The sequence below is a fragment of the Anser anser genome (genome assembly GCF_964211835.1).
Source record: "Anser anser genome assembly, chromosome: 12".
Lineage (NCBI taxonomy): Eukaryota > Metazoa > Chordata > Aves > Anseriformes > Anatidae > Anser > Anser anser.
The window spans coordinates 11,030,567-11,054,861 of NC_139733.1; the positions used below are offsets into that span (position 1 = coordinate 11,030,567).

The 24,295-nt window shown below is 44.0% G+C and overlaps 1 protein-coding gene and 1 long non-coding RNA gene across 13 annotated transcripts in view; one reads left to right on the forward strand and one right to left on the reverse strand.

The window, feature by feature from the left end:
• Positions 1-15,259, forward strand: part of LOC310880275 — a 35,154-nt gene extending 19,895 nt beyond the window's left edge. The window contains exons 6-7 of the long non-coding RNA XR_014571578.1: positions 6,681-6,890; positions 15,132-15,259. This is a non-coding gene — a long non-coding RNA (uncharacterized lncRNA). The remainder of the gene's footprint in view (positions 1-6,680; positions 6,891-15,131) is intronic.
• Positions 1-24,295, reverse strand: part of DNAH1 (dynein axonemal heavy chain 1) — a 78,265-nt gene that overhangs the window by 47,015 nt on the left and 6,955 nt on the right. For 11 of the 12 annotated variants that reach the window (XM_083795806.1, XM_083795815.1, XM_083795811.1 and 8 more), the window contains exons 4-22: positions 22,987-23,161; positions 21,735-21,891; positions 20,760-20,892; positions 19,625-19,786; positions 18,845-19,097; positions 17,466-17,623; positions 16,437-16,648; positions 15,126-15,424; positions 13,981-14,131; positions 13,217-13,410; positions 11,649-11,874; positions 10,753-10,872; positions 8,806-8,888; positions 7,261-7,402; positions 6,638-6,793; positions 5,496-5,694; positions 3,841-4,094; positions 2,708-2,920; positions 844-1,008 (exon numbers count right to left, since the gene is read on the reverse strand). In XM_083795806.1, coding sequence (XP_083651932.1) covers positions 844-1,008; positions 2,708-2,920; positions 3,841-4,094; positions 5,496-5,694; positions 6,638-6,793; positions 7,261-7,402; positions 8,806-8,888; positions 10,753-10,872; positions 11,649-11,874; positions 13,217-13,410; positions 13,981-14,131; positions 15,126-15,424; positions 16,437-16,648; positions 17,466-17,623; positions 18,845-19,097; positions 19,625-19,786; positions 20,760-20,892; positions 21,735-21,891; positions 22,987-23,161 — 3,452 coding nt within the window. The remainder of the gene's footprint in view (positions 1-843; positions 1,009-2,707; positions 2,921-3,840; positions 4,095-5,495; positions 5,695-6,637; positions 6,794-7,260; positions 7,403-8,805; positions 8,889-10,752; positions 10,873-11,648; positions 11,875-13,216; positions 13,411-13,980; positions 14,132-15,125; positions 15,425-16,436; positions 16,649-17,465; positions 17,624-18,844; positions 19,098-19,624; positions 19,787-20,759; positions 20,893-21,734; positions 21,892-22,986; positions 23,162-24,295) is intronic. The other variant, XM_083795807.1, reaches the window with a different exon arrangement.

The window sequence follows — 24,295 nt, forward strand, 5'->3', positions numbered from 1 at the left end:
CGAGGTTCTGCACTGCCCAATGCTCCAGCCTGTCCAGGTCCCTCTGAATGGCAGCACAGCCCTCGGGGGTATCAGCCACTCCTCCCAGCTTTATGTCATCAGCAAGCTCGTGGAGAGTGCACTCTGTTCCCTCATCCGGGTCGTTGACAGATAAGATGAATGAGACTGCACCCAGTACTGACCCCTGGGGGACACAGCTAGCTACAGGCCTCCAATTAGACCCTGTGCTGCTGAGCGCAACCCTCTGAGCTCTGCCATCCAGCCAGTTCTCAATCCACCTCACTGCCCACTCATCTATCCCCACACTTCCTGAGCTTGCCTATGGGGATGCCATGGGAGACAGTGTCAAAAGCCTTGATGATAATATGGAAGACGAGTGGTGATGTAGTAGTCCTGGGAAGTGGTAACTGGAGAAAAAAATGAGTGCAGAGCACTTTTACCAGGACACAGAAAGCAGACATGGGCAACAGAAGAGCCAAGCAACATCTCTAAATAGTTTTACAGAGTCAGACCTCAGGAGGAATCAAAGGAGATATCTTATGGTTAGGATTTAAGCTGGTTACAAGAGTTGTTGGAGGAAGGGACTCTGCATGCTGGGGAGAACTCAGAGGGGGTGGAGAGACTGGTGCAAAGCATCACAGAGATGTGAGCTTCAACACCAGAAGGAAAGGCCATGTTCCAAGAGAAGAAACACAGCACACCACCTGGGGCAAGGTCTCACAGTTTATACCCTGCTGTTCATGCCCAGACCACTACAAAAGCAAAGACTCATAGGCAACCCTCATGTGAGTACACGTCTGAGGAATTTGGGATACTTGCATTAGTTTTCATCAAGGTACACACCTCAGGATTTTCATTAGCATTCTTCATGATGATCCTCCAGTCCATATCCATGGCATGGTAGCGCTCACTTTCCACTGGGAGCTGTCTTTTGATGTCTTCTGACCTAAAGATGGGCTCCAAGTAGAGCCAAGAGCACTGGCATTTCAGCCATTCCTCTAGGACATCCTAGTGGGAAGGGAGAAGAGTACATGACACCACTCTGTGAACCTGTTTGACTAAATCAATCAAAACTGTGCACAAGAATGGGTTAAATATATAAATAAACAGAACAAAAAAGAAGTAATGCTGTGCTTAGAGCTTCCACAATTTTAAAATCTACTTGCAGAGCCAGGAGCTGGAAGTTCCTTCCCAAAAAATCAGCAATGCAATAATGCAAACATCCCTTCTACTGACTGTTGTCAGTAAGCATCAGAATCAACATTGACAAGTTTAATGGAGGCAGCTTAGACCTATGTATAAGCCAATACTAAAGCTCAAAGGGACTTTGTGGTGCTAGGTCAAATTTCTGTGGCTACTGTTTCTGTATTTTACAGAAGATACCACTTCTGTAAAGTGAGATGGTATTTTATTTTATGAAAAGAGCTTTATGTGGGGAGAAGAATGACAAATAAAATTCCCCATACTCTGCAGTTCTGCCATATCCTCTCTCCTGTCTCACATAAACCAGCCCCAACCTTGCCTACAGAATAATCCATGATTAGATTTTCAAGTAACACTCTGAATCAAGAAAATGAATGAAAAGCTAGACATTTAAGTTACACATCAGAGAGAAAATCCTGTTTATCAGGCATTCATAAGAGCAAAAATTAGGCTGGAAGAACAACCTCGTCTTACATTTTCAGCCACGGGAGACTGGAAGGTATAGGGAACCTGCCCAACGCTGCAAAGCAGTGTGTTTGACTGCGTTTCAGACTGCCAGAGGAAAGCAGCCTTGCTTACAGGCAGCTGTCCCCTACCATTCCCTGTGCATAGGCAGTCACTCAACCTAGCAAGACTGTTTTTTCTTGTAATGCAGACAACTGTGTTTGCCATACCCCATCAGCTAACCCAATAAGCCAGTTCCCAGAAGAGGCTTCATGGGTCTTTAGTGACAGGAATGAATGCAATCAAAAGGAGGAGTAAGAATGCAGGGTGAAAACACATAAAATATCTCAGTCAAAACGACACAGTAAATAGCTGAATTTCCCCATATCACTTTCTGCTTTAGGGCTTAGAGTAGCATTTCTGCATCCTTATGAGACATGACCAGCACTCTAGAAGCCTATGGCCCCAGCACACCCAGATGGTAAGCACCAATGAACAGAATAAGGCAGTGATGAATAACAGGTAACAATGCTGCTGTACATTTACATGGCATTTACAGAGAGTTATCCAGTAAGATACTTGTACAGGAATTTTTCTCCTGCAGCAAAGTGCTATTCTGCAGGTGGTGTCTTCCTGGGTGTTGAGCACTCAGGCTCAGGTCTGATGTGGAAGTGCTGGCACAGTCTGCCAGATCCTGTTCTGAACAGCAGTCTTCCACGTGTTTTCCCACACCGATGTGAATGGCATTCAGCCTTCAGCTTGACACGATTACCATAGTGCCTGTAAAGAATCTGTAAGGTCCACTAAGTGTAATGTTGTTAGAGATGCCAGTACGACAACACTAAAAGGTGTTGTCAAAGGTAGCAAAGGCCTGAAATTACATCACTTTTAATTGCAGAGTAAGGCGGTGAGATTAACTCCTGTACTAGAGTCAGAGGGCTTTAACAGACCCTCTTCCTCCACAGAGACTATCCTCTTGACAGTTGTCCACTCACAGTGTCCACATTAAAGCACAGACCAGATGCCTGCCTGCTCCATGCGTGTGTGGGGAAACTAATACCTGTGTCATCTTCAGCTTGTTTTCCCATGTGTTCATCCTATCCTCAAAAGCTTTCTTGAATGGTGAGAAGGACATGCTCTGAATCATGACAATATGATCATCTAGGAGCTGAGAAGCCTCATCAGTGTTTTTCAGGATAAAAGTGCCTGTGTCTTTGTAAAGTGACACAGTAAATGAAACAGAGCTCCATTCATTCTCCATCTTGTTGAGTACCTGGAACAGAGGGATGAGTAATTTAATTTTCAAATACAACCTGTGCAGTGGTTATCCCACCTTCCACATCTCTCTTAATGTGCCTCTCTAGCAGGCAGACTTTTTCTCTCGGATTCCACTGAAAACTGTGGCTATGTATTTAATGCATCACACACTGAGCAACAGCATGTTTCCTCAGCATTGCCCACGGACTCAACACCTCAACACTGTCCTGAAAGGAACACCTTGAGGGGAGAAAGGGTAGTTTCCCTTTCAGACATCTACTGGATGCACAGAGGATGCCAGTGTAGTTCCAAGTAATGATTACTGTAATGATAGCTTTGTGAAAGGGGTTGCTCTCTACTTGGAACTCATCTGAGATTTCAGAGAACAAAAGCTGCCAGACAGTAATGACTTTCGATCAAGACCATCTTAGGTCACATCAGAATGTATGAACTGAAGCTGAAAGACTATCTAGCCTATGAATCTCCAGAGCCACCAAGTCCTCCATGCACATATTTACTGTGATAAAGGATTTATCACCTTGATTTCCAGAAACAGCTAATTTTCCTGACATGACTTTTGACTGGGAGAATGCAGACAATCAAATTATTTCAATTTAAACAGTTACTGATCACACACTGAGGTGTGGGAACCAACCAGTAGACTAGCATAACCATCAGACAATGCTGTTATGCTGTAACTGTAGATTCCATGCAAGGCAAAAATAACTTATTCTAGTGTGTGAATTCAATTGGGTGGTCACTGCTCCCATCTCTAAGGGCAGCAGACTTCTCATTTGTGATGCAGAATGTGCATAATGCTCTGAGAGAACACGAACACTACCCAAGGCAATGACTGCCTGCTCAACAGCTCAGCAGAAATCCAACAGAAATATCTCTGAAGACAACCAAAGAAACAAGTCACTCTCTCCTCCTCACATTCTCGATGGCATATTCCTTGCCAGCTATCTCAGCTACTTTGGTAATGCTCTCGATATGGTCCAGCAGGTTCATATCCAAGCAGCGACGAAGTGTCAGATCGGGTTCTAGCTTGATATCAATGTTAATAGCTTCTGACAGCATTTCCCAGTGCCGTTTTCTCATGCCAGGATTGTGAAGCCCTTGAATTAAGGGGATATATAATCTGAATTCTTCAATCTTGTCTCGGAATTCCATTGCTACAACCTGGCATGCTTTCAGGGAGAGAAACAGAAAAACATCAACGACAATAGCACGTGAGGAAGTTGTCTTAAGAAACTTCCTAAAAGTTGTTGTCTAAAGCCTGGTGTGCTTGTAGATACGGAGTATAGGGGTAAGCAGCAGGAGAGAGAGCAATGGAAAATGCAGGCTTCAAGCAATGAGGACACAAAGGCTCTCTCAATGCTGCTACTAACCAAGGATACAAGCCCGCTCCCAGAAGTGGACCTGCCTATTAGCCTCAAATCTGTTACAGGCAAGTCCATGCTAAGAAGAAGTATGCCTTAGCCTAGAGCTCACCATGAGACTTCCTTTCTGAGACATGACTACAGCACGTGCCTCTTTTTGATTACACACTGAGTAGCTGCACTGCAGAGTCACAGCAACAATGTGAGCACCTCACACTCCCTGCTGGGTGGTATGCAAAGTCAAGGAGTCTGAAGGCCAAAACACACATTATACCAGGTGCTAGGGAATATTGCAATGAATACGAGCAGGTATTCTTAGTATTTCTGTTTACCATAATGATTCATAGTTACTCATGCATCCACTCATCACCTCCTCCATTGGGGCTGATTCACAGCATTGTTTAAGAGAGAGTTTGAGTTAAAAAGGATGAATCAAAAATCTCCCACTGCAAAATATATTTCAATCTAAGCCATCTGGCAGAAAATTTTAGAATTATCTCTAAATGACCAATGCATCTCAGAGAAACATGGAATGGGAAGTTAAGCTATGACTGAAGGCTTAATTCCAGTTTTACTAGGAGCCATGATTAAAAAAAAAAGATCTTCACATGAATTGCATCACCTAAAATTCATACACGTTTGGGCAGAAAGAAAACAGTTATTACATTGCACAGGTAATTTCCAGACTTCGTAATTTTTTTTAATGAGATCTTTTCTGGCTTTCCACTAAATTAGTTGGCCAATGAAGAAAATAAGATTGGCCAAGGGAACAGCACTCAGATTCAAGTTCCTTTGCTGCCTGACCTGAGTAAGGGTTTAAATCTACACATCTCCGGTCACTTGCCACTAGGCTATATAATAATTCTCTGTGAGTAATCTGGATAATATTTAATAATTTGTATGAATTAGAATAAACTTCAAAGTAAGAGGATGGCTTTTATCTCAGTGCTGTCCTGGGAATTTGCAGCCTGGTTGTTTCCATGCCAAACTAGTACTTTATGCAGCAAACATATCTTGATGTGAATCATTATACTTTCACTTTTTTTTTTTTCCTGGAAAACAATCTTGTTAGCAGTTTCTCAGCTGGCTCTAATATACACAACACATCCATATGACAGCCTCATATTCCCTGTTCTGAGCATTCTGTGACATCCCTCACATCAATATGCCAATATGCACCAACATCCTTTCCCCAGACTGTGTAGCTACCTGGTGAGTCCTTGAACTGCTTCACGCATCTCTGCATTGTCTTAAGAGAGTCATTGACATTCTTTTCTAGCTGTTCAGCCTCAATTTCAATGAGAGGATCATTCATCCAGCTCCCATACCAGCGCATCCAGTCTGACACTGTAGTCCAGAGATCACAGTATGGCTGGAACTCCTTAACCATCCCAGATAGTTTACTGTACTTTGGAAAGAGAGAAAAAAATAAGCATGCCAAAAGGCTATAAAGGGCACAGATCTTTTTTGAATCTCAAGTAATTAATGAGAAAATTGTACTTTCAAGAGTATGTATGAGACTGTTTTCTACCGGGGTCACAACGTAGATTCCAAGGAACTGCATTCAGGCAAAAATGCATCCAGTGGAGCTGTGCCTGCAGCACATGTATGGCATGAAAAGCACTCTCTCCCCTTGCCTTTACAAATGCTCTGTTGCGAATGACAACATTTTGATAGGCAGTCTATACACACTCAGAAAAAGCACATGCTGCACATCATATTGAACATACTGAAATTTGGGTCCGTACAGCGAAGAAGTAACCACAGACAGAGGGGTAGAAAAGGATCATGTAAACTCTGCTCCTACTCTGCAGCCAGACCGGGTCACATGTGGGTGACAATGATTCGCTGGCATCTGAACAGCTACAAGCAAAATGAGTCTTTGCAACTATATAAACTGTTGCCTTAGGAGAGAGAACATGGAGAGAGGCTACCATCTGAGCCCATCCAGTGAACTACACACTGCTTTGCACATTGTCATTCACGTCTACACAACTGCAGTAACAGCCTGACAGAAATTGATGCATGTTAACTGTTGCATCAAGACCTTCCCTATCTAATTCTTCCTCATTAAAATCACTCGAATCTGTGCATGGACACCCAGAGTCTCTCACAGAAGGGGCAGTATCAGGCCCATGAACATTCATCTGGGACAAGCTCCACAACAGTGGAGTGATGGAACAGCATGGTCACTCTACAGGTCTATGGAGCCTCCCTAGTCAGTGTCAGAAAAAACAAAATAGCATGAAGGATTCCTCCCTGAGGAACTGTGACTCATTATTTGCTCTACTTATCACTTCGAAGGCCCAACAATAGTTAGCATTCTGTAGGTATAAGGATCTGACACTTACATTAGTAACTTTCATCCCAAATATTCTTTCCCTGTTGTTGTAGAGAACTGCCAAATTCTGAAGCTCCTTCAACTCCTTCCTGACCTGCCTTGCTTCGTTAGCCAAACTGTGAGCTTGGTTAATGTCCACCTGAACGGAAAATCCACCTACAGTCAGCTGGAAGAAAAAAACACAGTCATGAGGTATGGCTCCGAACCTGAGGGCTGCCTCTGGGAATCTCAGCTTCCTGGTGTGTTCTTTATTATACTCAAAGGTAAGATTTTTCCAAAACTCTGATATTATTTCAGGGTCTTCCACACAAAGTGAGTTCCCTGACTGGATGCTGTATTTCCCCCCTTGACGGCAGCACATCAAGGAAGATGCTCTGCAGAGAACTGAGTAAGCAAGAGAGGAGGAGCATGTGGTGCCCGAGCACCAAGAATCAGAATATTGTATCTTGCTGAACATCTTCCTGGTGAAAAGTCAGTGTTTCCTGCAGAGTACTGCAGGAAATACTGGATAATTTTTGGTCCAACAATATATTAACCTAAAAACACTAAACTGACACCTGAAAGTTTCCCTGGATGACCATAAGACCTTCCAGGCCCTCTTCTCTGGACAGTTTATTGTCAGAGGCTTAATACCTGCATCTCCTCCAGTTTCTCTTGAAAGCTGCTGTGATTCATGACCTGGATTTTGCGAAATTTGTCTTCATCCTTCATGTGCTGGAGACGAATGGACTCAGCTTGCATAGTTATTTTCAGGGGCCAGTAACTTGCAGTCCACCTGTACTCACATGATATAATGACAGAAAGAGAGACTTTTTGAGCATATGTTTCGAATGCTTAAAAGAATGAGAAAACCAACTCCCCAGCTCCCACCAAACAAGGAGGCTTTACAACAACAGAAACACATGTGGTTTCAACAAAGCATTTTCTTCCAGCTTTTCTTGTTGGTATGCAGTCCTTGTGACTAGACTATTGAATTGGAGTGGTCTCAGGAGAGGTGGAGGGCCTTTTCAAAAGGAACAAATCAAATATGTTGCTGAAAAGCTAGGACATGGCAAAATAACAGTAGGCATCCAGTGGGAATGTCTTTCTTTGACTGTATTCACAAGGAACTTGAAAAAATGGAGTGACAGTCTTGATTTGTGGCTTTTCAGGGCTCCTGAAAAAGCCAGCCTCCTATTAAGTAAGGAAATCAGTGGCCAGGATAACCCAGATAAAATGCAGAGTGCCCTGGGGTGTGATGCAGATACAGGAAAGGCTGCACAATGTGGCTGCTCATTTTAAGGCATGTTTCTTGGTTCTTGCTCAGCCACTGCCTACTGTTATTCCATTTGGACTTGTTAGTTTGTGTACAATGCCAAATAAAAGCTTTGCAGCATTATGTTCAAGGTCATACCCCTTCCAAGCACCTGGGAATGCAGTGATCTGCTAGTTCTGCACGTGCCAGTGGGCACACAGCTACATCTGTGCTAAGCTGTCCTAGAGCTGAGCCGCTTTCCTGTGGTTTCTGTGGGTTTCTTTCTTTATTTTTCCCCCACTGTCCACCCCATCATTCTAGTTTCAGAAGCATGCTGCAAAGACTCACTGAAGTTGTAGACATAATGGACCATGTCCATAACATATGAGAGCAGTTTGCAGGGCTGAGCTGACTTTAGAAGCTCTGTAACTGTGTGTGTGAGCTGACTCTGCTCCTGGGGCATAGTCAAGTCCCAATCTAAATAACATTGTCAAGGTAAAAATTAAGAGGAGACTGCACAGAGAAGAAATACAGTAACAATGATACAGGTTTATATTCCTTCTTATTCCTCAGCAAGTACTGGGAGTGTTTCTACCAAGACCTTGGAAGTGTCCGTTCAGTTTCAGACACACACTAAACCATGTAGTTTGAGATCTTGCAAAGGCCTCCAAAAAAACAAACAAACAAAAATAAACAAAAGAGAAAAGAGGCTTAACATGTTAAATAGGTTAATAGCTACTAGTTTGCCTTGCCCCAGGCCTGAAGGCAGCATGAATCCACGCTTCTCTATAAGCTTCATTTTAAGAATTCAGTGATCATACAGCTGAGAGGCACTTAAAAGTTCTGCTGGAGCTCTTGATAGACACATAGACCCTGAAGCACTGAGAGTGGTAATTGCTGCAAAGTGTCCCACTTTAACAGTGGGAGGAATGATTTGTGCTCACTTTTGACTGAAATCTTCTTCGGTGAGATTGTAAAGGAATTCCTCCAGGACCTTGTAATCTTCCATGACTTCACGAATCAGTTCCTGCACGTGGTGAGAGAAAGAGACAAAAAATAGGCACCTTCAGACCAGACTGATTCCAACTCTGGCTTATACCTCATTTTCATGAGGCACCTTTGAAGGGCCTTAGTCACATGAGCTTAATGTGATGTAAGGCTGCTTCTCTGCTGTGTAAACAGTGAGAATGGATTTCCAAGCCCTTGTTCTGCTAATGATCAAGTCATCGTATCACCCTCTGTTCTATATAAACGAAAAAAATTGTGCTGGACAGAAATTGAGTGTTATCCTCCAGGTTTCTCATTTTGCATGGACAAGTCAGTTTATAGATTGGTGCCTTTGTTCCTCGTGTGTTCAACTGGAAGGAGACTACCATCACAAATTGCTTTGAGGTAACTCACCACCAAGATGTCCTACTAGAAGAAATTAGTTAACAGCAAAACAAACATTTGGTAGCAGATACATTTTCTTGAAAACAGCATTACATTTTTAGAAGACAGATTTTCGATAAACAAATGCAGAACGCGTCATGAAGGTAGCAGAAAGCATATATAAGCCCTTCATAGAATCACAGAATGGCTCGGGTTGGAAGGGACTTTAAAGATCATCTAGTTCCAACCCCACTGCCATAGGCAGGGATGCCACCCACTAGATCAGGTTGCCAAGGCCCCATCCAGCCTGGCCTTGACACCTCCAGGAATGGGGCATCCCCAACCTCTCTGGGCAGCCTGTTCCAGTGCCTCACCATTCTCTAAGTGAAGAATTTCCTCCTAACATCCAATCTAAATCTCCCCTCTTTCAGTTTAAAACCATTCCCCCTTGTCCTATCATTATCTACACAAGTAAAGAGTCCCTCTCCATCCTTTTTATAAGAACCATTTAAGTATTAAAAGGCCACAACGAGGTCTCCACGGAGCCTTCTCTTCTCCAGGCTGAACACCCCCAGCTCTCTCAGCCTTTCTTCATAGGAGAGGTGCTCCAGCCCTCTGAGCATCTTTGTGGCCCTCCTCTGGACCCGTTCTAACAGGTTGACATCTTTCTTGTGCTGGGGGTTCCAGACATGGACACAGCACTCCAAGTGGGGCCTCACGAGGGCAGAGCAAAGGGGGTCAATCACCTCCCTGCACCTGCTGGCCACCCCTCTATTGACACAGCCCAGGATACGGTTGGCCTTATGGGCTGCAAATGTGCACGGCTGGCTTGTGTCGAGCTTCTCATACACCAGAACCCCCAAGTCCTTCTCTGCAGGGCTGCTCTCAATGAGTTCTTTTCCCAGTTCATACTAATGCCTGGGATTGCCCCAGCCCAGGTGCAGCACCTTGCACTTGGACTTGTTGAACCTCATTTGGTTCACGTGGGCCCACTTCTCCAGCTTGTCCAGGTCCCTTTGGATGGCATCCCTTCCTTCTGGTGTATCGACTGCACCACTCAGCTTGGTGTCACCTGCAAACTTGCTGAGGGTGCACCCGATCCCATCATTTATGTCATTGATGAGGATATTGAAAAGCACTGGTCCCAAGACAGACCCCTGAGGGACACCGCTCATCACCGGCCTCCATCTGGACATAGAGGCATTGACCACCACTCTCTGGGAACAGAGATAGAATAGAATGGCCTGGGTTGGAAGGGACCTCAAAGATCATCTAGTTCCAACACCCCTGCAGGGGGCAACATTTTAAACTGCTATTTTAGGTTTGTTGATGTAGCTATTTACATTAATGTTATATATTTAAAAATATAAATCTAATAACTAGGAATCTTACGGTCTTGCATACATTGACATATTCGCAAAAAGAGTGGAGTTATGCTTCTGAGACCCCATACATCGCACCGATAAGTTTTCTCCTTACTCCCCTGGGTGTACCCTGCCCATGAGGAGAGTTTGCCCTACCTTCTGCACAGCCAGCTGCTCAGGGACTCCCTTCATCCACTCCCGCAGCTCTGCCAGCTCCTCAATACTGTTTGGTTTCTCATGCATCTTCAAGCTGACGGCTTTGTATGCATCACAGATCTGCAACAGGACACAGCAAAGAAAAGAGCACCCCTACAGGTCTGCAGCTTCAGCATGGGGCTACCAAGCTTCATCAGTCTGAGGACTGATCTTTTCCATAAATAAGCAATGGCAAAGGTTGTTACGGTACTGAGCTCATAACCCCCCACTTGAGCCAACCAAAACTGAGGTAAGCAACACCTTTTAAAAATCAAGTCATTAATCACTAATGGTCAAACTGTAAAATGTGTCATGATCCACCCACTTCCCACTCTGAAGGTGGTCTACAGTTATGAGTACAGTGCCGTTCTTTTTCTTTCCACAGTCTTGCTCTACCCACCTCATCTGAGGTCGAGTGAAAAGAGGTTGGGGGAAAAAAAAAAAAAAGAGGAAGAGGAATGGCAGGTATGTGTTTGAAATGATGATGAAAACAGATTTAGACAAACCTCTGAAAGATGCAACTGTCTGTATTTCAGTTATCTTCAGAGCAATGAAAAGGATTTGCCAGCTGTCTAGCAGACAGATCTTTTCAATCCACAGATACTTTTTTTTTTATAAGACGGTAGGGTATTGACAACTTGCATCTCAACAGATTTTTTTTCAGGCACATAATATATTCAACAGTCTGCACATCACCCTTCTTGTCATTTTTTTAACTAATAACTCCAATGCAACGTTTAGAATGTTCTCAATAACTAAGCCTCAGTTGTTGTCTCTTGGCCATCCCACAAACACACTGACTTCAAAAGCACGACAAGACAGGACACTGACAGGCAATATGGAACAAGGTAACTTACATTCTCCACCTGCAAATGGAGATTTTTAGCCAGTAAGTCCAACATGGAAGTGGCAAGTGCTTTGTATTTTTTGGACAAATTTTGCTTAACACCTTCCACGCTGACATGGAAGGGACCAATGACAATAGAAGTAGGCAGAGAGTTGTCCAAATTCTCCATTTCAGACAAGTGTGTGTTTACTATGGTCATTACATCCTGAGCAGATGGACATTGCTCTTGGTAGTCTCTGTAAGTAAAAACATCAACAAAAAAAGGTAAAATAGACCTTAAAATTATTTGAACATCCCTGCTGCTTGAAGGATGTCCAGACATGTCCACCTAAATGATCAACACATGAAATGAATGATGTGTGTGTTCACAGTTATTAAAACATACATCTGTTTGAATGCATGCAACTTTTGCAAATGCAGACTGAAAGGCAGTCAACTCCTTCTAGACCTTACAGCTGTAGATTTGTCCACATAGGACGTGAGGGGTGTTTTTAATATCATAGTAAAGTACATGAGCGCTAGCAAAGACGTCTCATGGGCTTTGGTGTAAAGTCCACCATGTTAGCAGAGGTAAGTCCACTGATGGGTGACCAGCCTGCTCAGAAGGCTCTGCAGTACTGTCTTCACTGCTACAGCTTCCACCTCCAAGCAGAGGAAGCCAGGCTGCCTGTGCCTACCTGCGTTACAGCCACGCACACGTAGCAAGGTAGACAGGCCCCCAGTTACAGAAGGCACACATACAAGACATCAAATTGGTTTGTAGCTGGATAATGTTACTGGGGAGAAAGGGAAGGGACAGATTCAACTCTGCAATGGATTTTAGAGCACAACAGGTGTGATGATAGGAAAACATGCAAAAAATAATTTAACTGTAGAAAGGGAGTGGAAGAATGATAAGAGAGGTATCAAGGCAAGAGGAAAGGGAGAGACAAAATGAAAGCACTGGTGTAAACAGGGCAAGATTAGGAAGCAACGTTTTCTGAGAAGACACAAACTTGTTAGATGGGATTTGTAAATTTCTGTAGTTGTAATAACAAAAGAAAAAACGGCTTCAGTTCAACGGTTTGGACTGACTGGAAAAAACAAAAGGCACCAGAAAAAGACCATTAAAGTAACTGGAGGGTAAAGGACAGCACAGGTGTGAAGAGGAGTTTTGGCAGTGAAAACAACGAGGCTGAAACAAAAGAAAACATTACTTTCTACAGAATGCTATCAGCCTGAACAGACACTATTTGAAGTCAGAGTCAAGTATGCTGATTAGATTTTCAAACAGGATGAGTCATTTTTAGGGCCATTAATATCTCCAATTACACTTACAAACATGTCAGGAATGTGACTGCTGTCAGAGGTACAAAGAAATTCTCTCTGCCGCCATCAATTTCCTTTGAAAGCACGGACCACTGCCCATGGCAGAAGGCTGCCTCTGATGGATGTCTGATCTAACATATGAACATCTGAGACATGTCACACACATTTGGGGGCTCAAATCAGGTCCCACATTCTCACACACATCCCCTCAAAAGCTTTCAAAAAAGTCTCGTGTTTGTGTCAGAGGCACCCCTGTGAGACACCACTTACTTTAGCAAGTACTGGATATCATTGTTATTGAGCTCTAGGAACTTCTTGTATTTCCTGGCATAGGCTTGGAGAAGGATCAGTGTCTTTTGAATGGCAGACCACAGAGTCTCACGTAGTTCTTCCACTTCTGGTTCATGCAAGCCCACTGAGTCTAGCAAAGGTGTGCCCGTGATGAGTATGTTCTCTATCACATACTGGAAGAGGAAGAGGAAGAAGAGAGGTCTTTCAGGACTAGCAGAGCTAGCTGTGGCCCCGACAGGAGAGGCAGCTTCTTTTGGAAGTCATGCAGACCATCCTTAGTTGTGTCAGGAATTGTTTTATCAGTTTTAAGCTATTCCCCAAAGAAGGAAGATCTAGGGAGACGGGTCTTTCAAAATAACAGGGAGAAGGATGCATATGCAGAAGAGATCTGTACTACGCTAATGGCACTGGAAAAGGTGCTATTTCCTTTATGAATCTATTTTTATTAGCTGCCATGCGCTCTGGACAACCGGGCTACTTAGGACACGGCTCCACAGAACCTGCAGCACCCAAAGAAGAGATAGGAACCATGCAGAATAGTTACAGAGATGCAGTGCACAAAGAAACACTGTTAGAACAGAGCTGCATTAGCACAGCACTGTGCCCGAATTAACTAAACTGGATTCCTAGCTACCTACTTCTGCAGCTCTCTCCCTCAGTACAAGCTTGTGGGTGTTTACACCAAGCTGCAATGCGCTGGGGAGATGTGCACAGCTGGATCACAGCTGATGCAGAATAGTTACCTTCTCCAGCTGTGGGACAGTGTGAGTCACCAGTATTCCCTTGTCAAACAGAGAAAGGAGGGACTCCTCAAAGCTCTCCAGAGAGGGACTGAAATGAACACCACCGTCATCTAGGACAAGGTCTATTACAAAGATTGGATTCCTTTGAGGCCTGCAGTGGGAAGAGACGAGGAAGAACAGAGATGTTTTTTGAGAAAACAGCACACAACTATATCGCAGTGGTGTTGATACTAAAATTGCCTACTGCATAGCAGATGAAAGCAGAGGAAAGGAGGACTGATCCATACAGATGAAGGTACGGGTAACTTCAGAATGCAGCGTTTTGTAAAAACACTGAGACCTCTCATCTGCCTAAGAAGGAAGTGGCAATCATGACCGAGATCCCCAAAAGACATAACCTTATGTTGAGAATTGGAGCAGCTTTACAGAAGAACCACATTCAGCATCTCCAATATACTCTAAAATGCCTTCCGGAAATTATATCGAGTATCTCCCAATCTCACGTCAGCAGCACAGCTCAGGATCAGCTGAAGTCAGTGTAGACTTCCACTGATTACAAGGTCTCTAGTAAGAGCCTCATGTGAGTGGCAGGTTTTTTTCTTTTCCTCCTGTTTTCAATTTTTAAGCCTTTGTTTTTTAATACCACAAAGGACAGAAATCCTTAAATCAATACTCCAGGGGGAAAAAAAAACCTAGGCACAATGACAGCCTGAATTTGGTATTCCTTAGAGATCCCAGGACAGATCCTAATCCTGGGCTTTAACCCAAGAACGAGGGGAATTAGCGCCCATAATGCTTCCTGGTGTTCTTCTTCCTGGGCTCCAAAAAGAAGTTAGCAGTAATTACTCGCTCCTTCCAGGATGCTGGAAGGGGTTAATCTTTAGAACAGGATGTAAAGGTAGCAGACCTTGCTTCTGTTGGGGTGCCTCACATCATTAAATCAGCAACTTGAAAGCTGTACTAACAGAGCAGCAAGCTATGTGTTGGTCTCACAGATGGTCTCAGTCAGATGGAGGGCTGGGGAAAACAGCCCAGCTTAAAGCTCCCATACAGCTCAAAACTTGCTTGCAAAACAGTAATTTGAAAGACAATGGCACTTTTATGCTATTTCCACCCTTTGACCTTCTTTTCTCTCCCTTCCTTACCTGTAGGAACTATTGATGAGGTCATCTCCCCATTCCATGTCCTCTGAGCAATTCAGGACACTATGGCAAGCATCCAGAAAAAGCTGAGTGAAGCTGACCAGTGATTTCTGGACCAGACTGCGCACAGAGTCCTGCATGATGAATTTGATGCGCTTCATCAGCTTATGTAGTTTGGACATCTGGTAGATATCCCAATTGCTCTGTTCCAGGTTGTACCAGCCTTTGCCTGCATTTCTCAGGCTGCTCTTTACTGCAGTCTTTAGAGTATTGATCCAAGTATCCTTGAGAAATGTCTGAACCTAGGGCAAATAAACAAAGCAAGCTGTGTAATCCTCCGAGGGCTGACAGGAAAACAGTATGGCCAGGTTTGCTGTGTCTGCTGGACTTTTCTCTGTGAAAAGTAACTGTTTAGTACTGTAACTCACAAATCCATACATACACTTGTGGCACTGAAGACCTGCTATACATCTTCACTGACAAAAGACCTACAAAATAAAGCCTGATATGAAAAAGCAGGAGTGCTCTATTCTTTCTTTTTATACATAGTCTTTCCTTTTTGTTCTCTTTTCTATAGAACAGTATCCCTGGAGCTGCCTGTGTCAGGGTCCCTTATAAAAAGTTGTGTAGACAGTATGATGAGCAAGTAAAGGACATAACGTTGTCTTCTCTTGACAAGTGAGGAGAAAGAGGGGAAGCAACCAAGGGCAGCAGCAACCTGCAGTGTTTTAATTTATTAAAATACCACCAAGTGTCACTTTTGCTCCACAGGCAGCTGCTGCTTGTGTACGATAACACACTCTCAGTCACCGAGTGGACGACAGCACTGCCTAGCTGAAACAGCATGGGACTGGGAAGGACTGGCACATGCCCTCTGCCACTGACTTACTGCATAACCCTTGGTAAGATGTGTAGCTACTCTGCATGGCCATACCCAGTGTGCAAAGTGCTGTCCTCATTTAGAGAGCACAAAAATCTTCTGGTGAGAGTTAGTACAGAGTTGCAATTTTTTGTCCTAGTCTGTCTATTGACAGTGCAAGCAGAGTAATCTAATTAAGTACATAAAGAACAGAGCGTAGAAAAGCATTACCCCCACGAGTGCTTCAGGAAGAATCTTGTGCCTTGCAGCAGAAGGGATAGGGGAAAAAAAAACAAACTAGAAACCTGTAAGTGCCAGCCAGGACTGTAATCTGCAGAAGATGAGGAGGGAAGAGGAGGGGCTGTGTAGCCCTGTGTGGCTGTTTGTTCAACACAGAACTAAGAGCATGGACAGCACTGGCTGAGGCTGACTAGGGGGCCTGCGGCTTCCCTCACCTGGGTGAAGGTCTGGATCTGGATCTCTTCAAACTCCTCCAAGCTGACATGCTTGGCTAAGGTTGAATTAAACAGAGACATGGTAGCTGCCTTGTTGCACTCCTCATGAACCTGTGCAAGGACAAGGATAACTTCTGGCTTGGTCAGGAGTGAGACAAAATTGAAGTCTGCTTGTTGTTTGCCAAAAGGGTAGTCTGGGATGCAGGTGAGCCCTGGCACCAAACAAAAGAACACATTATTACTTGCAACAGCAACTCAATTTCTGTTACAGAGGAAGAGTACAGCTCCTTTTAAGGGTAGGGCTTGTGAAAAGGACTCTTCTCCAGTGCATGAGCCTTATCATGAAAGCAGTTTCATCACACGGCTGAATGAAAGAGTGTCTGCCCTGCAGCAGAGACATTCTGCAGCCTCCCATTAGGAGCTGAGGGACTGTTGGTCCCTGACATTCCTGAGGTTTTGGCTCATGAAGTTTCCAAGACAAAGAACATAGGACTTGTGGAATCTTCTCATTGAGGCTTCAGAACACAGCTGGATCATCTCAAGCTACTTCTGAACCACCTCAAGGTGTTCCAATTTTTGGAAGATTTTAGTGCACAAAGTACCCCTCCCCTCATCCCTTTTACTGTGATCATTTCCCTCCAGTGTGAGGGCATAAAAGAGCCTGACTTCTTTCACACCTGAAGTATGCCACAGCTGAGCACAGCAAATAGAAGGCAGCCAGCCCTAGCATAGTGCAGAGTGAAAGACAGTTAATTATACTGCCATGCATTTGGTGCCATTAAAGGTGCAGACTTACTGCAGCTTAGCTGACGGATGGTAATGTGTTATACTGAGATAACATGAACATGCAAATACACTCTAAAAAAGAGCAAGCATACTCAAAAGTCTCATATCATCTCTTCCTGCTGTCTCTTATGAGCCCTAATCATCATTGTGAACCTGAGAGTTTCTGTAATAAAGTATAAAACCTATCATAGACAGACGTCCTATAAGCACACCAATTTCAAACTATTCCGCTGCATCCCATACCTTTCTCTGGTACTTTATTCTCCTCTTTGTCTGGCAGGGTGACGTAAGAAAACGTCTGAGGTTCGGAAGTGACGACTTTGTCAAAGATGATCCTGTTCATGGTGCGCTCATAGTCTAATCTCACTTCTTTCTCCAGACAGCCCATACAGTCTAACACTCTGTTACAAGACACGGGAACAATGATAACCCACTATGTCTAAGCAGAAGTGTGTCTGTAGCTTTAATGAAAGATGTATCCTTCACTCACTCCTGGATCTGCTAACCCAGAAGCTCACTTACTGCTAAATGTATTAGCACAGCTGTGCAGAAAACAGAACAGCCATCAAAGCTATCAACTCGACATTTAATGATGGAGGTAAATGGGAACCTAGAAGTAGGACTGCAGTCTTCTCAAATGTCTTTTCATATCCAAGCAAAATCTCTACTGGGGGCATGCAAACAGAGAAGCATTACAGAGGGGAGGGTTAATAACAAAGAGCTGAGGAAGCCAGCTGGCAATTCCGGAGAAGCAGGGCTATCTGGAGCATCTTCCCAACTGCCTCCTGCTGAACACCTCTTGATGTTAGCTTCCTTAGCCAGAACATGTGTATAAGTGCTGAACACCTGCTCTGCTTACCCTAGGAAATCATCATCATCTTTCACTTCAGGCACACATAGTACTTTTCTTTGTGCCTATATTTCTGTTCACAGAGACCAATTACTCTCCTACACTTCTGTTTAGGCTTGCGGACTGTATGGACCCTAACACCTTCCTGAGCAGGGCAATCAGTCATGGCTGATTCTCAGCAAAACCACTAATGGCTCATGATTCATCAACCCAGGAACTCTTAAAACGCCTTCCTGACATGAACTGCATCTCAGAGAGACACTCGACTATATCCAGGTGGAGATCTCACGTTCTGTTTGCTTCACCCTGTGCAGATCTTTTGATTTGCTTTTTGGAGCTGTTAACAAGTAGAATTGTCACCAGAAAAAAACAGCCAACTCTCTGGAGGCAGTTGGTCTGCAAATAATTCAAAAATGACTGATCTGTGCACTGGAAGCACAGGGAGACAGCAAGGTCAACCAGGCCATTTCTGTCCAACTTTCTGCTGTTGAAGGCCACTTAACTGCATGTGTAAGCACGGCTCAGTGGATCTGCACGTGAAGTCTATCTCCTTCACCCAGATTACTCCATCCTGCACAGTCACTGGGCCTCCCATCCTACCTACTTCTGATGACATTCTGGGCAAGAGATGTGCACATGCTGGAAACCAAATGAGGCTATGAGTTGGCTGTTCAGGATCTGCCTCAACTGCCACCCACTTTGTATCCCTGTGAAGCCTTACAACAGTAATGGGCTGAAGGCTGAGACACAGGACATGTACTCGATATTTTACCTCTTCTCCTTCTTCAGTTTGGGAGTATGCAGAGCCCACAGCTTCATTTTCCCCAGGCTCTTCTCGCTGATGCTATTTAGCCCGTCTGTGGGCATGCAGTCCACATACAGGTGATAGAGCATCAGTGCCTGTGTCTTTTTACGCAAGTTGTTGGCAGAAACTACCCGCTGTGCAAACACTCGAGGATCTTCAGCCAGAAATAGCAAGCAAACTCGTGGCACCCAGTACTGACACGACAGCAGTGGGGCTCTTCCTGGGAAATGAAAGTGAAGTTTACAAAAGTCTACAGGGAACACAAAACTCAGAATGGCTTGTGGTGCTGACAACATTTGATGGACAATGTAACTGCATTGGCTTAATGGAGATCAAAATGAGGGACCAATTCTGAGGAAAGAAAGAAGCAAGGAGCACGGAATTAGCAGTATCTCCAAGCCTTTCAAAAGGTGCAAGTTCATTTTAATCTGTCCACAACCCCTTCAAAATGACATTGGTCCAGAAAGACCGATATTTAAGTTGTCACAAAGGCAGGAAAGATAAGAGACAGAAAAAGCAAAGGCATCTCCGCAGGGAAGCCCTCAAATAGGTTGTCAAAATGAGGCATGGACTTCTCTCATCTGGAAGTTTTTCAGGACAGGTTAAACAGACATGTCAAAAGTGGTATCAGGGAGAGGATTAAATGACTTCTTAACATCCCTCCCATCTTTGCTTAGGACTAGTGTGGGTAGTGGACTGGCTTTCTGAATATATGCCAGATCCCCAAAAGCCTTACTTGAAACACACCTTCTGGAGTTTTTCCTCCATTGAGGATGGGTCTCCCTTCTTCATCACGCACCATCCCATTTTCATCTGTCTTATGGACCAAGTAAAGCTTTGTCTCCTTGTCATAATCCAGAACACCGACATCAATCCACTTGTAAATTAACTTCTGGCTTTTGGGGTCCTCTGAGAGAAGAATCAAGGATTAAAACATGGTTAGTTTTTCTAACTAACGGGTTAGGGGATTTTTAGCCCTTTTCCAGAGGGCTATAGCAAGCACTTTTCTGATAAGAGTGGTACGGCTACAGTCAAATCCATTTACTAGCTTCAGTCTGTCAATCTCATTTCTGCTGTGATCAGCTAAATAACAAACTCAGGTCTCACTGTTCAGCATTGCCAATTGTTTGCAACACCAGAGCCCTCCATTTCCCTCCTCTGGGTTGTGATCAGGTGTAGTATTCCCCAGGGCAGCTGCACACAAACAGCAAGCAGAAATCAGTCATCACATGCTGGCTGCCCAAGAATTTACACAGCTTAGCTTTTAGACATTTTGGTTTTGCAGCCAGCCAAGCTTCCGGAGGTTACTCCAGAGCTGCAGTCAGTACTCGTGCCAGCTCCTATGCTTCTAAAGCTAGTGCATATGTGTTGATAGGAGCTGCAGTCACAACTGGACTCCACTATAGGTGTACCTAGTAATGTCTTCTCATTGGGAAGGCTCTGGGTGACAAGAAAACAACATACATTCACGTCATTTAATATACCCCAGATTTACCCCTTGGATTTTCACTGCAAACTACACTTGACTTCTGATCTTTCCTGAAATCCAGGCAGAACATAATATGTTCAAGCTAACTTCAGCCTACCTATCAATAAAGCAAAATTTTGACTGTACTGAATTCCAGGCACAGAAACAGGAAGGTAAAAATCAGAGGTAGAAAGTTAAAAATCCTATTTATAAAATGTGCAAACAGTCAGTCTAGGGCAGGACTGACAGTCATCGAGATCCTTGGTCTCTTGCTCTGCTTTAACCTAGTCAGAATGAGCTACTGCTTTTCTGCTGTTCAGAGCTGCATTCATCAGAATCTACGTTCCCTTCTGTGAAATGGGCCCATAATTGTTAGCACTGCCTCACTTGAACAGTAACTCATTCAAGCTTTACCATGTCCCAGCATGTCATCTGTAGGTAAAAGCGCTTTTCCAGGCACTGGCTTTCTATCATGACATCCTGGCTCCAGTCCTAGTGAGATCCACTCTTCTGGTGTTCGACAGTCATACTCTTCATTGTCAAATATCTAAAAAGCCAGGGCATGAGTGAAATTAAGTCTTGTTTCAGAAAGAAGAAAATACCTGGTACAAAATTTAATGAAAGAAGAAGTAAAACACAGAACATCTTGAGTTGGAAGGGACCCACAAGGATCACTGAGTCCAACTCCTGGCTCCACACAAGACCACCCAAAAATCAAACCATATGTCGGAGTGTTGTCCAAACACTTCTTGAACACCAACAGGCTTGCTGTCATGACTACTACCTTGGGGAGCCTGTTCTAGGGTCCCACCACTTTCTCAGTGAAGAACCCTTTCCTAATATCCAAGCTGAACTTGCCCTGATGCAGTTTCATGTCATTCCCTCGGGTCGTATCACTGTCACCAGAGAATAGATCAGTGCCTGCCCCTCTGTTCCCCCTCGTGAGGAAATTGTAGAAGTTTGCAGTTCCTAATCAGGCTACAAAAAGTAAAAACAGTTAAGGCACAAAAGCTGTGCTGATCTTTGATCAACAGTCTTCTCCCAAAGAGCAATATCTGCACCTCTAGTCCTCTCCAAGGGAGAGGCCACCACCTGGAGAGGTTCCATACAAAAATACTGTTGACTATTGCATCCAGAAGGAAACATGAAACAATACCTTTTATTTGAACACACACATGACAATGTGGAACATCCTCAATGAGGATCTAATGGAAGTTAAGGATGCCCTGTGGAAGATGCTCACCATCATGTAGATATCCGTCAGGGCCCGGTGCTCCAAAGCATTGCTTTATTCCTTGTCATATCAGTGACAGCTAAGCGTCCTGTGATTCTCAGAAACATCCTGTGGTATAAGCAATGAGACCACAAGTGCTAAATGTGTTTTCTTACCTTTAGCGGGAGGTAGGTAGGAAAGACAGGATCTTTTTTCTCCTCAATAGTTGGCATATTTTCAGAATCATGGTGCCTTGGCATCAGCTGATTGGAGTCTATCCCCTCACTGGCCAAGAGCTGAGCAATATCGAAGCTGAGATATAGTCGTCTTCTCCTGTTTTGAATTGGATAGGAGAAATAACCATTTAAAGCACCTAGAAGGGCTCCCATACCTATAACTCTGCACATCCTTGCACCGGGATGTTGCGGGCTTACCAGAAGGCATAAGAGGTCATCAGAGCTTTAAAATCTGACAAGCTGACACACTGAGAGCAGGGTTGCAGGAGGCTCCATTGCCAGCCTACTGCCGTTGCCAACAATAACTGCCACAGTTAGCTGTGTACACCAAGCTGAGCCAATGCGGAAAAGCATCTGGTTTCAGTCCAAAGCAACTGCTGTGGGGATCAGCCTCACAATGGCAGAGAACTGCTGGATCACAGAGCACTCTCAGGGACCTAGTGCACACGTGTTCCACTCTTTGTGGATCCTACCAGGGTTGTTCTACATAATTTTTCCAGCAGCAAGGCTTGCTTTCTTCTTCAAGATGACTTACTAGTTGGTGGGTGGTTTTTTTTTTTTTTTCCCTTAAATGTGGATTGCCTCATTGATGTCAAGAACTCCCACACCCACAATTCAATTGGCTCAACTGGCAGGACAGGGACAAGCAGCAGGAGAACTGCAAGGAGCACTGGGGCCAGGAAGAACCAGGAACTGAGAAGCTTTTTTATCGCAAAGATGATTATTTAAGTCTAATTCTAAGTTACCAGTGCAGTCTGAGCACTCAGAAGTGATACAAAACCCATACAGCAGTAGTCTCCAAACTTTCTGATCATGCACCTCTATCAGTAAAAAGTTTTTAACACTAGCCCATACATGTCTATTTATTTACAAATTATATACATGTACTATTACATACATTACAAAACAAACAAAAATATAAATTAAAAAGGGATGAGAAAGATTAAATAAACACCATTTTAATTTTTTAATTTTATTTATTAATGGTACAAAAATATTCTCTTACTGCTCCTCAGTGGATTGTCTTGTACACCCTCTGGGGTCCACACACTGCCTTTTGGACACCACTGCCTTACAAGACAGTATTTTCCTAGGGATTTTTTATATGCCAGCTCATAAAAGCAGGAATCAACACCTTAACCTGCTGAGCCCATTCCATGATGAAGTCTTTAGCCACTATCTGCTTACATACCTCTCTGCTTCAATCCTCTGAGGGCACTGCCCTGGAAGCCTTTGGAAGGCAATCTGCACTTTGGGCTTAAATGACTCTACTGGGAAATCTGACTTGATGAGGTTCTTAGTGGTTGGTCCAGTCACTTGCGCATCCAGGACACTTTCAAAGTCCTCAGGCATCTTGAAGGTTGTGACTAAGAGACAAAGAGAAGTAAATATCTGAAATCACCAGACATCACTCCACTTTATATCCACACACACAGGAGCACTGTGCTATCTACCGGGTTATCTGCAGAAGTTGCTTCACTAGATTCGTGAGAGAGAAATCAAACAGGCAAAGGGGAAACAAACTTTAATGCCTCGGAGATGGAAGATCTTTTTGCCCAATGCAAGATGTCATTACGTTTTTTCACTATTAAAATGATGGCACAGAAGAAGCCTGAGACTGACTCTAATGAGCCTTATTAGCATGCAGGGCACTGACCTGGCTTGGAGGAGTTCCGTTCCCAGCTTTGCTACAGACTTTCTACGTGACTGTGGGCAAGGTTCTGTCTCTAGTGCATGGCTTCCCTCAGTCTCAGAAAAGGGTGGGATTCCCCTGTTTTGCCAGGTTGCTCTGAGAGCAAGGTTCAGTTGTAGCTTGCTCAAGCAAACCTCCTACTCACATCAGCAGTGGTGTGAGAAAAAAATGGGTTAAAGAGCTAACAATCTCACAACTCAGCCAAATGTTCTCAATGGAAATGTGGACTAAGCAAAAAGCATGCATTTCCAAGAATTGGCTGAAATTAAACCATGTCATTTACTCCATAAATAAACCAAACTGTTTGTATAGCTAAACAAGCTGCAAATAATAGAACAGCAGCAAACTGGGAATTTGAAGCTTAACCTAAATTAAGTAATTGCATGCAAGCTTTAAAAAGCACTATTCCCTAGACAGAGCTGAACGCTGAGCCAAAAAATAGATTTTGGTGGAGTGAGAGCTTTTCATCTGATGAACTTTCACACTTGACCAAGGAGAAACTTAAGGTTCTGGTTCTTAAGTGTGTATTGTGGAAGTCAAGCTTTGGTCCCAGTCCTTCACCCTGCAACACGTGCTTCTGTCTGCATCAGGGCTGAGACCCCTTGAATTCAAGGTAATGGCGTAGAGCAGCCAACAGCGCTGAAAACAGACATTTCCTGACCCTGAGAGGGTCCTCTAATAAGGTCATTTGTTTGCCTTTCTTAAGCGGACCCCGACAGCACCCTTGTAGCTGTACACTGCCTGCTTAGGGACTCAAGAAGACAGCTGACTCCTCCCTCTATTCTCCTCTCTTAGGAAGGACTCCTCA